This window comes from Helicoverpa zea, chromosome 7 (assembly GCF_022581195.2).
Source record: "Helicoverpa zea isolate HzStark_Cry1AcR chromosome 7, ilHelZeax1.1, whole genome shotgun sequence".
NCBI lineage: Eukaryota > Metazoa > Arthropoda > Insecta > Lepidoptera > Noctuidae > Helicoverpa > Helicoverpa zea.
Window position 1 is genome coordinate 6,619,080 of NC_061458.1, and position 14,580 is coordinate 6,633,659.

Consider the following 14,580-nt stretch of genomic DNA (forward strand, 5'->3'; position numbering starts at 1 on the left):
CTTGTTGAGACTGAAGGTCGAAGCGGGTTATGATCGTAGTATTAGTGGGTCAGTGTTTTATAGGCTGCTTCAATGCGTTGGATGGTCTATTTTCGTAAGTATCGTATGGTGCAAATAGCTTCCAGTCCAGCTTCGCAGTCTATTAGGAAAACGTCGCCGTCGTATAGAAGTCATAGGGTGAAAAGCGTTCGTAATTTGAAATAGTGTTAAGTGGAGGAACGAAGGCCATATATCTAGTGAAGGAAGGAGCGATGTCGTCGAACAGTAGTTTCGCATCTGCGGGTGTGGAGGGGGTAGTGAGGTGGGGGGGGGGCAATGATCCATTAATCTGGCAGAAGCCCATGTGGCGCCAGCGACGTACCTGGCGACGCGACGCACGGACGCCTATCTAACGACACAGATCGTACATTTTCAACATGTGCAAATATGTATAAAATAAAAATTTATTGAGTGTCGCACTCTATGGGGAAATTGACGTTCATGCGATCCGTTTGATGAATGAAGCTATGCTAGTAACTTTTTTCAAATATAACTTTTTGTACTGTGAAGTGATTTGTAGGTTGAAAGTTTAGTTTGTATGGAAATATACATGGCATAACTGATAAATAACTAGTTCTTCTTACATGGAGAGTTGAATTTTGAAAATATACTGCTACTTCAAACGTAACTTGACTAAGAAAATTGTTATGTGGAGTAGCTACAGACTCTCAGATTATGTAAATCGAAATTGTGTAAAATTTAAGTTAAGGACCACACACTAAATACTTAATTTTCATAATGTCCAATAAAACACTATTTCTGTGATAAGCCATCAATCCGCCCCTCCCCATAAATATGAAGTCGGTAAAATCGTCAGACATGACGCATCTACGTGATTACTCCGCTAGGCGTAGTAGCGAGCGCCTAACTACCGCTGCGCTACTTCCACTTTCTCCACATTCCGGATATCATTCCGGGTAAGATTTTCCGTCTATTTATTGCTCATACGTAGTACTACTGACTCACATGAATACGAACCACGGCCTCCGTACTAGGTTAATGAGACATTATTCCTCTACTACGAAATTCCAGTACATACTCCGCATCCATAAAACCCTGTCACCAACTACACTATTTTTTGATGTCGTAGTGATTTACTTAGAAAAATAAAAGCACAGTTCCCTTAATACAACTGTGGCTCCGGTAAAACGGTATGATAATTGTGGCAATTTACGGAACGCAATTCACTAAGTGGAATATTTTACTTATCCTCCAGGCGTTCCGCAAGGCACGACTACCTACCAGCTTATACATTGAGATGTATTGCTGGCATTCATTACTGTACACGCTTATTAATGTGTATAGGTAGAAAATCGATGCGTTGACATCAGTCGATCGTAATGCATGACGATTGTTTTGACGCGATGCGTGTAGACACTGTTATCTGTCAAGGTGCCCGATTTTGGTACAGATAAAATCGACGCTCTAACTTATCGTCCATTCCTCGTGTGAAATACGAGCTCTTTTCCAGTTTGTATGAAATTTGTATGCGAGCATGTAGCATGCAGGGTGCATCGAGTTATAGCACACGGAAACAGTGGCGTCGCCGCCACCCATGCACGGTAACTCCGTCGCCATATTTCAATCGAGAAATTGACACATAGCTCTGTCGTAACGCAAACTTTCGTGCGAAAACTTCAACCTGGCATATTTACTTAAGGTATTCTTCTCGAAACATACCGATAGCTCCTTGACGAGTGAAAACTTTTATTCATATAGATAGGTCATGCTCTAACCGGTGGAAGTTTTCACATAAATTGGCGGTCATTCGACGCGAATATGCTGACTGAGGGGGTAACAAATATGCCAACTTGGGTTGTTATAACAGCGATATGTAAGTTCTGTGATACTTCGCCATTAAGTTTATGGAAACGACGGTCGAGATTACATCACACTTTCTGAAAGCTTTATGTAATTCTTCTTTCTTCGTTATATCTCAGGATAGTTACTGGAATAAAATTTTCCACTTATCCGAGTATTCACATCCGTCTATTAATCAAGAAGACAGATTTTATGGCAGTTGTAGAAATTCATCTTTTGGTTCGAAAAGCGAATGAAAAATTCGAACGCAATCTGTCAAACGGCTCCCTAATTCTAATTTAATTAGCGGGGAAGTTTTCACGCGTGGGAGGAGACCGAACGACAATGACGCGTTAAAATGATTAATTTTTGTAGAAGCGCTCTGATACTAGTACGTTCCCGAGTGCGCCTTCCGAACGAACGATTAATCTTTCTCTTTGCACCATTGTACCGCTATCCCGGTATTTTTTCTGTCTTACAATACCATTAAGAAACTGCCACGGCTAGTTGGTACTTCACAGCTCTTCCCACCGTCTCATCGTTAGGCCCATTGAAGGATTGAAAAGGTGTTTGCGTTCGTCTGCGGCAAAATAGGTTTCCCCTTCGGTTTTTAAAACGTTGTCTCGGAATCACTTAGGCTTTGATAGTTATTATACCCCGAGAATGAAATGTTTTAAACTTCCATCGTCATCCGCAAACAATAGATCTAAGGAAAAATTTATACAGTCATTCCTTGTTCGTTCAATTGAAAGATTCTATTTAAAAGATTTTTCTTTCGCTCCTACAAGTTTTTGGGAGGTTTCTTTCAAGTGAATGCGTTTTATTGCACTCATGAATAAATTGGTACATTCTTGAACATTGTTATAATAAAATCGCACTGCAAAGCATCTTAGGTGGGGTCAAGAGCATGATGAGCAGATGTCGAATTTAGATCTGGGAACTCGCCAACTGTTCCGGATTTACTCGGTCGTCTTACATAAATTAAAATCGCTTTTTATTTTTAATAAAATGCAATTAAACAGCTTTCAGTTTTAACCTTAAGTAAATATGCAATTTAATTATTTCACTCGCAGTACTGTATGTGGTTTGATAATTTAGGCTCTGTCTTCTTCAATGACTTATAGCTAACTACATTAAATAGTTATTAACTTTTTTTTTTGCATAAGTATACTTCTTCACAAAATAGTTTTAGGTAATAAATGAACTAATATTTATTATGAAATCTTTTGAATTGCAGCCACATTCGCTCTTTGTGATGCACCGGTCATTTCGTGATTATGTGAGTGCAGTCATTGGACCTAATTATAATTCAATATCAGTACCGCGCGGCCGAGGTCAGTCAAGTGATAAGCGTTACTTCTTCCCCCGGTACTAAAGCTAAGTGCTTTCATAAAAAAAACATCCTTCAGTTCAAAAGTCTTCTATCTTATGTACTCTTTATACCCAAAGAAAATCATTCGCAGATTAAAAAATCCAGATGTTTTTATTTGATCAATATTGTGGTAGGTAGGTATCTACCATTTTGTGATGAACATTCTTGTCTACATCCACTATTATTTTAAATCTATTGCAAGAATTCGACATTCAAACTTTGCAGCACAAGGATAACTTTAGGACATATTACAAGAATACCTACCTAAAAAATGCCTACGTTTTGCCTTTTTTTTGTAATAAAATTAATAAATTAAAATTATGACACACGTATTTTTTATACCATAAGTAACTCATGGGTCTGATTTATCTTTCAGTTCACAAAAAATAATAATTATGGTTAACTTTATTAGTTTCTTATTTGGGTTCTATTCGTCTTTCTAAAAGCTCATGAAATGCACTTTGAAATATTAGACTTTCGCAACAATGTTTATTTTCGTATAATTATAGCAACTATAATTGGTAGCGTCTGCAGAAGTATTTTTGTTTCTATTTTACCCGCTTGTCTACTTATATCTCGGATATAAACAGTAACTAATGTCTCCTGTTTTCTTTTGCTGGCAACAATTCTGTTGCATATGTCTATTCTGCGTACATCTTACACCTCAGCACGGTCGAGACATTAATCGGGCCATTAACGTGATTTATACGGAACCCAGATATAAATCCAAGAATCCGCGAGCTCGAGCACGCCTGTCGAATTTTTCTTATTCTTTGCGTAATGAATGAATATTGTTACTTATTGGGATTTCTTATATATGTTAGATTTTTTGTAACTATTCATTTTTTATTGAATCGTATTCTGTTAAGAGCAATGTTATAGGTTTTTAATTTTGTGACACTTTTTCGTCCCACGATTTTCTCGAGTTTTTCGAAAAAAAATGGAGGAAAATCTGGTGGTCAGTTCCTACAGTCTGCTCCATGCAAATTATTGGTGAATGATGAATGCTTTTTCTGTTATGAGGCCTACATTATGGCCCCTTTTATTTGTAAGATTCACAAGATAAGACTGTATTTATATGCGTACATAGTATTATGAATAAATTGATAAACATGCACAAGACTGAATATCTATAGCATATTTTTACAATCCACTGCTTATTATTCTAATCTCGTAGTAAAGGTAGAACTTATGTCATGAATAAATTCAAAGCAGATACAAGAACAATTACATTAATTTCATGTACTCGAAATTCATGACAAATCATCAAAAGTTGTACAAATTAATTTTGTAAAGGTTGAACTTGTGTTACAGAGCAAATTAATTCATATAACTTGTGTAAACCGTTTGTTTGGTAGACCGTGATCAGTTTCCTTAGTAGAAAATATATTAAGATTAATTTGGGTATATGGGTCACTCACACAAACTGATAAACTATGGAAATGAAATAAGATAAATAATATTCAGGTATCTAGTACAGAGATAAAACTTTGATGAAAACTTAGAAACAACATTACTTAAAATGTTTTCAAATTTGACAAAACTTTTCGTTCATTAGAGTTCCTATTGTTGTGTTTGAACTGTTGTTTCGATATGAAGCTGAATTAGGCTAGATCCCATACAAATCCACTGAAGGAATGTTGTTCATTATTTCGCTAACTCTTCTCAGGTGAGCGTGACAAACGGTTCTTAATGACGTATTCAAATCAGGGTGACAGCGGGATCCGACCTCAGTACAATCGAATTACGAAAATTCCAATGTTTTATTAAGTTAAACTTTGCTTCGGCAGCTCTAAGTGAATTTATTCCTACTTAGTTATCGGCTCGGGAAAAGTCATCTTGCTAACGTTTCGGTAAGTTGAATAATTAAATTTGTCAGTGGCGGTTGACACGTCACCGGGTTTCTTCCAAATTTCTTGGGGCCGTCACGTTTGCGGCCCCCCTCGGGCCGACGCCCCTTATTGTGTAATCCCGATTCTCTAATTTGAATTATTTATTATTTGATTTCACACTTCAGAAATATTTCGAACGCTTTATATTTTTTTCTCTTGCCATTTTATCAATGCAGACTTTGATTTCTTCAAATCGAATATCGATTTGGGCGATTGTAATTAGACTGACTTTTATTTGATGTTTATTTAGGTACTTTTGTATGAGTCTATTACAATAAACGTTTCATTTCATCGCTAAGCTTTTTAGTTAAGTATAAGGCACCATAGCTTTTTCTGTCATTCACACCACTTTTCCTATGATCTCAAGGGACAGCTGAGACATTTAAATTAAATGGATGTGAGTGGACTCTACGTTTGCCGTTGTGGCATCTAGAGTAAATTTCTATATCTACAGTAAAATTCTGCCAACAAAAACCTTTTTCTTGAATCTTTTCAGCAAATACCGTAAGTCGAATTGTAATTGAATTCTCATAAAATATTAATAACTTTTCTGAAAACTATATTATGTTACTATATTGCTACAATGTTTCGACTGCCATTTAAGCACTATGCTCATAATAGAAGTTGAAGTTGCAGCTACACGTGCGCTTAGCCAATACTCACCTACTTAGAGCAAAGTAAACACAAAGGGACGAGAGGTTAGTAAAACCACGTAGAATATGTATCGTACGTTCGGCAGCTTCCATAATTTCATTCATCTAATAACAGTACTAAATTTTTATATGCGCATACATTCAGCTGTGACGCATTGTCTGAGGACTGAGCGAAGGACATAGGGGAGTAACTATTTTACACTTACATAACTTTCATTGATCAAGCCTTTCTGTAAATGGACTTATTTTAGAAAGATACTGATGCCTATTTGCCACAAACTGTATACTAGGTATATATTTTTCAAAATTCTAAGTGTATTTCGAACACGGTTCCAACAGAATTTTAAAAGATATAATACGCACAATCATTGAGTATCTACCGGCCACAATAACAAAATTTCCGTATAAAATAATCGAAAACAGAGTATAGTTTTGTAATACATTAAAATTCATTTTGAAGGTCCATCGTGTGTGCAGCGGGAATGTCAACCTAAGAGAACAATCCCGCTGAATTATTCAACAATCGATTATACTGTTGCTTCGCCTTTCCACGCTCTTTTGTAGGTATGAACGTTTAGACTTACCTATCTGAAAATTTAAATACTTATTTCACTAAAATATTTAATAACCTTGTTTTACTATTCTGTGACGAAATGAAATTGAAACAACTTTTTAAATACCTAATAGGTACGCGTAATTTGAAGCCAGTAAGTTATCAGAACAAAGTTATTTTATTTTACGACACTCAATCCTCCTTTCGAGAACGCGAAACCGGGGTAGAAGTAAACTATGATATCGTAACTAATCAGCAGGCTCGTCAATTCACAGCTATTGGTCCCACAAAACAAGCGAAGGCTATAAAGAGCGGAAATCATAAGCCATCGCTCGAAGATTGCGTAACGCTATATAATAGCGGTGAAAATTCGACAAAATTTAAGTCGGTGGAGCATTAAAGGGGACTGTAGACAGCGTAGACGGTTAATTCACCCCATAAGGGTCGCAGTGGCGCCAAAGATCCTGCCGTAGACAAAATTCTAAGTACGATGTCTTGCCCCGGTTTGTGCGACGCTTGTCGCGATGTTCATTTCACAAAGTGCTGGAATTGGCACACTGCGATATATTCCTAATTTGAATCGTATCTACCCTGTATAATTAAAAATATACGAAGTCGCCTTGTATAATTAAAATACCTTATTCAATTCCAGTTTTGAATGCAGCTACTTAGTTCTAATTAACGAGTCAGGTAAGCGAAGAAAGTTGGAACCGGGTAATAAAAGGGAGATGTGTGTAATTGTTATTGTTTAAGTACGCAGTGGTTTACTGCGGTTGTGTGTAATTAAATGTGCATAAATGTGAATGTGACCTATATTATTAACCTGTTACGAATAGCAATTATTCACTACTTCTGAATCACTTAACGATGAGTTTTAGCTGAAAAAAGAATTGTGTTTCTATTTATTTGTGCTGATGTCGATGTTGTTTGATGACATATATTTCGTTTTATGCGGGATTGTAGGCATGGGGTTGAGATTTTTTCATAAATTTTATAAACGTGCCGATTCTCCGAAGATTTATAGTTGTGTGCAAGATGCGACGCTTCACGTCAGATTATATTCCTGGCATTCGCTGTACAAAGTACCGCATTCGGTACCCGTTCAATCTTCACCGGAGCGAGGAGAAATACGGCCGTATAAACCATAATATATACCGCCCAAAAAAAAACAGGTAAATTACATGAAAACTCCGTACGTGATATCACAGTAGCAGAAAATTCGATTAACTTAGTTGCCTGTCAGCAAACTATATATCTTTACTGCCCATAAATTATTTTCATGAAATTATTATATCGGATACATTAATATGGAGGCCTCTATAAAATATAGTAGGTATATGGGTTTTCCTGTACCTATTAATAGGTTAACGAAGATAAATAAAACACAACTTGTGATGAACCAATAAAGCAATTATCCTTATTTGACATAGTAGGTACTGGTAACATAGTATTACAGTTTTGTTGTATTTATTTTAAGGTAGATTGTACAAAACAATAAAATAATTTCATAAATTATTACATTAGATTTAGTCGTAAGATTTTTCTTTTAAATCGTACAAAACCGAAAATCGGTGAAACCATAACTTATCACGCATTTTCACGTTCCACTCGCTTTTGTAACTCGAAACTCGTCGCGAATGGGTCGAGATTTTATACATCGGTGACAGGGGCGTTCGAAGATCAACGCGAGGTTGTCACTTTTATAGCTCACGTAATTCATGGTAAGGGCTCTTGGCGACAAATCCATCAAAGCGTCGACAGGCCATTTGTTGCGTGTGTTTTCACGCTTGATAAATCGCGGGAGTTGTCCACATTTACTGGATTTATGTACACGTCCAATTGTTGTACATCACATAAACTTAATTGGTCGTACTTAATAGGTACACTTGTATAAATCATTATATAATTTATTCCATTCTGTGGCTTTACTCCTACGATTCTTTTATTTAAATTTTTGAAAACAAAAAATTGAGGGCACCACGAAATTCATATGACGTAGTTTGAAAAGTCGAACGGTATTCTTCAAAGTTTTTCCATAATAAAACGGTACATTGATAGTGGTATGACATCGCAAGGGTACCCAACACGCTACCTATATTGCGCAAATAGAAGAAATGGTTTCTTTCATCGACACATGCATAACATTTCAGCGATTTGCATAATAGGTAGAGGTATCCAAAATTTATGCGTTCTCGCTGAAACGTTTAAATGACAGACATTCTTGTTAAACTACCCGTAAAAATCCGTTGAATTTTGTATAAAATATGAATGAGGATATATTTTTTGTTCCAAGAGTTGCGTTTGGAAAAATGCACATAATTATGTGAAGTGGAGTATAGCTACAGTTTACCATAAGTGGCAGTTCTCACAGGACACGCAGATATTATTTATGGACTGTTTTATAGCTTAACTTCATTCGTTGCTGCGGTCGCTTTTATTCCTTCGACGGGAAAAAGTTGCGGGATTTTATTGCCGGTGTGAGATAGGACACGTTATTGCACTAACTTCTACAGTAGCGGGAATTAAAATAGTTTTTTTTTGTGGTCAACTGTGACCAAGCCCGGATATATCAGTGACATTTGAGTTTATTGCTTTCATTTTTAGTGTCAGCTTATCTCCCTAAACTGACTTCCTACACAGGACTCAAGGTGTATGTGAAAACATGTACCTACCTAACCGTACATACCATTTCCCTCCTATGTTACCTATAGTATAAAATGATATTACGGGTTTTTTGTATACATGAGTAAAAAAACATGTAACAATTAACATTTTTTCAAAAACCGATACAACGATTTAAGATGAGTTGTGGTTAGTTTAATTATTAATACTCGTAAATTAGCAAAATAAGCGGAAAATTACTATGAACCCTTCACTCTCGATTTTAACCCTAGGAAGAGTGACTATTATATGTATATTATTTTATTTATTTATGAAAAACTTATATTAATAAGCTTTAAATAAACTAAATAGACTCATATTCGAAGTTAATAAATATCAATCTTTACAAGTGCCTACCATACTTGTCCGTATAATATAAACTGCACACTGAAAGCTAACGATCTATATTTCTTTGCAGAACTCAATCAGACATAACCTGTCACTACACAACCGGTTCATGCGGGTACAAAACGAGGGTACGGGGAAGTCGTCCTGGTGGATGATCAACCCTGATGCGAAGCCGGGCAAGTCAGTCAGACGGCGGGCCGCCTCCATGGAGACGTCGAAATTCGAAAAGCGGAGAGGCAGGGTGAAGAAGAAGGTACGATATCAACAGTCATTAATGTAGTTGAATACCCATTTTCAGTAGACTTCATTTAAGTAATACATGCACAACTCCTAGAAACATTCTTCTTTCTTACATCCTTTTTGCCTTTTTTAATTTTCGAAGTATCATAGATGCTTGGTATGACATAATATATCTTAGATCACGTTTTTATTTATAGGCCGAAATATTAAGAAACGGTGCAACAGCAGACGCAACCCCAAGTCCTAGTAGCTCAGTGTCAGAAAGTCTCGATATGTTCCCAGACTCACCGATGCACAGGTAACTATATAACCTTTTATCTAAGAAATATCTTAGCGAAATGTTCGCAGCTTACAATAGAACTTTAGACAATTATTTAGAAATGTAGTACCATCTTCCAAGTGATACAGGTAGATTAGAAAAGAGTCCAAAAGAGTAGTGGCACCAAGCCAATAATGGTAACGGTCTCGGACGCTGTTTCACGAATCTAATTTGACTTTAAAGGCACAATAACTTACCTACACGGTTAATGCAGAAGCGAGTTTTGCCAGAACCACAAATACTGAAGAGTACATTATTAGTAAATAACGTTACCTCCTTGAGAATATTGTAATTTTACGACTACTAGAAACAAAGTGAGGCACGCATGTTACGCGTACTCTATAATAAAACCATCGACGTAAAGCTGCGTTGACCAGACTAATAAAATTGAGTTATTGCAACTCTGCTACTTTATGATAAAAGGTTTTAAATCATTCAGAACCATTAGATGATGAGTTATGTGGATGCTGAATCTCGTCATTTCGCAGATATTTAACATTTTTATAGCCGATTTATTTTATCTGGATTACGAGAGTCATCGACATATATTTTCAATGGTTCGGTGACTGTTGAAGGGCCGGCCTATAACCCGCCCGTATCTTACCCCACATTTTGTCACTATTTGTAGTAATAAAGATATTTCTGAGATGACCGCTGAACCCCGTTATAGTGATCGCTTCATTTAGCATACAAATTTATATGTTAGTGACGACATAGGCATTAGATTTGCATGCTCCCCATTACACTTCTTGTTTGAGATTGTATAGAGTCCAACTTAGCTTTAAGGTTTATTTCTGCTAACCATTATAATTTTTTGCGTCTCAATTGTCGATGAGGAAGTGATAAGGCTGTATAATTAATAATACCTGTTTTATTAATTATACAAAAGTACCTTTACAATAGGTAATTTAATTACACACCCTACTACTCATCGTCAGTTAAGATTGGTATAGTTTTTTTGATTGCTTTTTCGCTTGCGCGTAGCAGTTTCCAGTTGTCGCCGGACTTCCGTCCGAGGGTGTCTTCCAACGCGTCGTCGTGTGGCCGCCTGTCTCCGATCCCATCAATGATCACGACAGAACCTGACTGGGGCCCAGAGTACACAGACTACACGTCCGCCAACGATTACTCGCAAACGGACTTCGGACAAGACGAACTCGCTGGCTCTCTCGCCGATTCCATGAAACTGGCCGGAACAGATCCATTCCTCAACACGTAAGCATTTTGTAGTAAGCTTAGTGTCGACGTTGGAATTTTGGTTATAGTCCAAAAGTTCGACCTCGACCACTTATTCAGTTATTGTCGTAAATGCCTTGCCCTAGAGTACGCTTTGCTTTATTAGATCTCTTTAGATTCAATAATTTTACGATGTCCCGGGCTATTGATTGGATACTTTGATACTGACAGTTCTTATTTGGCCTTTGAGAGTTACTGGCCTTTGAATCTCAAAACAAAACAATAATTAATCAATTAACTAATTAATAACGCCTAAGAAAAACTATATCAATGTCAGTACAGCTTCTAGAATATTGTTCTAAACAACTGTTTCCACTAGGTACGTTCCAACGACGTCGTCTTCGTCATCGGGCGGCAGCTACCGGTACAGCCCGTACGGCGGGTGTCCGAGGCACCCGCACGGGGGCTGCGCGTGTTCGTCCCTGTACACGCACCCGACGCACCCGGCGCATCCCACGCACCCACATCAGCACGCACTCGATCACTTCGTCAGGCCACCCCCACCTGCAGATCCTGCTGATATTATGCAAACAGGTATGCTACAAACCTAACCCAAAATTATACGTGCGAAGACTTATAAGAACACTAATTGGATTTCCAAAAGAATTGATAATTAACCATGTCTAAAAACAGTTCCTTTTACAGAAAACAATCAGACGCAAATGGTGACGACGTCGGACGCAGCTCTGATGAATGGCGGCATGATGGTGCAAACGGGAGCGATGGGTCCCACCACTGTTATGGGACAGATTATGGGTGCTCTCAACACAGGGCTCGCGGAAGACCTTAACATTGAAACACTCGAACATGGTTTCGATTGCAATGTTGATGAGGTAAGAACTACAGCCACCCAAAATTGACTAACCTTATTATTTTTGAGGCCACTGAAACTCTTTTTTTTGTGGCAGGTGATAAAGCACGAGCTAAGTATGGAAGGCACGCTAGACTTCAACTTCCCGCAGCAGCACAGCGCGATGGCGGCGGAGGCCGAGAGCCAGTTCGCAGCGCCCGCGCCGCCCGTGCCGACCACGCTGTCGGGCGGCAACGGGCCCCGCGCGCCCTACTCCGTCGCCCCCTCCTGGGTCCACTGAGACATACCATCCGAACCTTCGGACCTTCGGACCAGTTACCTACTTACAAGTTCACATTGTCCACTGTAAATACGATGTGACGCAACTTTTTTCTTTTGTTACTTTTGCATTGTAGTCGAGATTTTTTGTTCTTTTATCATGTTAACTAATGTTAGAGTTTTATTTAGTGTTAAGTGGACGGTTACCGATCGTTGTTGCAGTCAATTGTGTTAGTGTAGGCTTTAGTGCTAAGCTAGGTGGAAGCTTGTGATATAGATAGGGTATCGTAATCCGGATTGTGGATCCTGGAGGGAGGTGAGCGCTGTGCACCGCTCGTGAATACACGAGAAAGGTAATCTATTTCTGCATATACCTATATTATTATGTAACATAAACTCAATAGCCATTCAAATTGAATAGATTTCCTTGGGATTTATTTCAGGCTTAAAACATTTCATACACATGAAATTTCATAAAATCTACCAAGATGTTCGTTACTCAGAAATGTACGAATGACAGTTTTCTCTCAGCAGAAAATATACATTTCAAAACGACTTCTAAACTCTTTCAAAGACATGAGCTGCGTATGCGAAGTGTAGAAAAGAAAATTCCAGAACGTTTAATGCGGCTGGCAATAAATCTCGTATATCAACGATATAACAAAGTTCTGCAGCGAGTGGCACTGAAGTGATAAATGCCTCCACCAAACAAACTATTCTCTCGTGATATATAAAAAATATATATTATTAGGTTCTTCATCAAATATATCTTGTTCTTATGAGTAATTAAACTTCAACCTTGCAATATCGCCCAATAGAAACAAAATTAATGCACGAAAATACCGTTGTGAATATTTTTCTTTTATTCTACATTGTGTATTTATTTTTTATACCAAGTCGTGTCGCCCTTATGCCTGACATAAAAAGAGAGTACCACTACCATGCCAACTTTTTCTCTATTCATAAGACAATTGCTATGAAAAAAAACAGAGCGTAAATGAATTTTCCCTTTTTACGACTATACCTAAAACAGAACCACAAAATATGTAGTTCTCTGCGTATTTTCACGCGACCCCCAAAATCTGCAGTAAAGAACGGATTCCTTGTCACATTCATATTTACGACATTAGGTATTACAAAAGATAAGTACATCACTCATGTTTACGTTTCTTTGTACGTGGATTATGAGACGTGATGCCTTCTTTATTTATGTAAGAACCAAAAGAAAAAGTCTTAGGTGTAAGGCTTCGGCCATATCATTTGTTTGCAAATTATATTATGCCTATGAATATTTTTTGCCACTATAAACAACTGAATGTGAAATTGAGATTTTGAAATCTTTGCTAGGCTAGCTATTCACATTTATTTTTATTTTGTTGAAATTTTAAATAAATGAAAGTAAATGGTTACTCCATTTACAAATCAGAGATAGTTCAATATATGTTATTATATTACCATTATTAGGTAATCTAAATTGATAAACAACAATCAAAACAAAACACCGAATTCGCGGCGTTTATTTAATATGAATAATAATTATAATTAGAGTCCTATTGAGTGTGGTTTGCCAGCGTTCAAGATTCAATTTCACCATTGAACGATCCTATTTGTGCGCTAATGAGGGAGACCGGAGCTACCGGCACTCGTAATTAATCATATCATTTTAGCGTAAACGGTGCCCGTCGCGCCGTGACGAGCGATCGCCTCCGAATAATGGAATATCACGAAAAAATCTCCAGAACACGACGCTGGATTAAACCCGCTTCGGTAATGACTTGTTTTTTAGGGTTACAAAAGAATGAATACGTCCTCCGCAGACGGTGAACTTGCGGTGGAAAATATCTTGTTAATTTTTTAATACTTGGACACGACGGAAAGTTAATGGGTGGTAAAAACTCCGGATCGAGAAACTCGATTTTAAAAAGTACCAAAACGTGATTTAACTTTTCATTTGGCACGCAATTACGTAATGGGAGTAATATTTTACAGATTGCTCAATAAATCGGCGCGTGAGATATTTTTGTTTTATCATTTTGTAACACAATTTTAAGAACAAATGCACACTTCGTTAATTTCGTATTCCGATCTTTTGACGGGTGGAATCCGTGTGCCAAGACATCGGTCAACACTCAACGATTTTATTAACGAGCTGATTTTCATAAAGTGTCCGGGAGTCGGGAGGAGACATCGTTTAAATTTCTGAACTCATCCGGTATTCCATTCGGCTAGCTGCGTAATTAGGTACGGGGCCCACCTTTACACACGATTTCCCGGCACTTGTTAAAAGTTTTCAATTGCGTTAGGAGGGGTCCTTACACGGAATTTATTCATTATATTCTCCCCCCGCCCTTCTACTTAATAAAAAAGCTCCTTTGCTCTTTTATACCCACCTCGGTGT

The 14,580-nt window shown here is 37.6% G+C and overlaps 1 protein-coding gene across 3 annotated transcripts in view; it reads left to right on the forward strand.

Moving 5' to 3' along the window:
* LOC124631652 (forkhead box protein O) overlaps nt 1-14,580 on the forward strand; it is an 81,761-nt gene that overhangs the window by 56,804 nt on the left and 10,377 nt on the right. The window contains exons 3-8 of one of the 3 annotated variants that reach the window (XM_047166151.1): nt 9,389-9,571; nt 9,756-9,856; nt 10,865-11,092; nt 11,433-11,647; nt 11,747-11,946; nt 12,022-12,535. In XM_047166151.1, coding sequence (XP_047022107.1) covers nt 9,389-9,571; nt 9,756-9,856; nt 10,865-11,092; nt 11,433-11,647; nt 11,747-11,946; nt 12,022-12,204 — 1,110 coding nt within the window. In that variant the 3' untranslated portion in view covers nt 12,205-12,535. Of the gene's footprint in view, nt 1-9,388; nt 9,572-9,755; nt 9,857-10,861; nt 11,093-11,432; nt 11,648-11,746; nt 11,947-12,021; nt 12,536-14,580 lie in introns of all 3 variants that reach the window. The other 2 variants (XM_047166150.1, XM_047166152.1) reach the window with 2 other exon arrangements.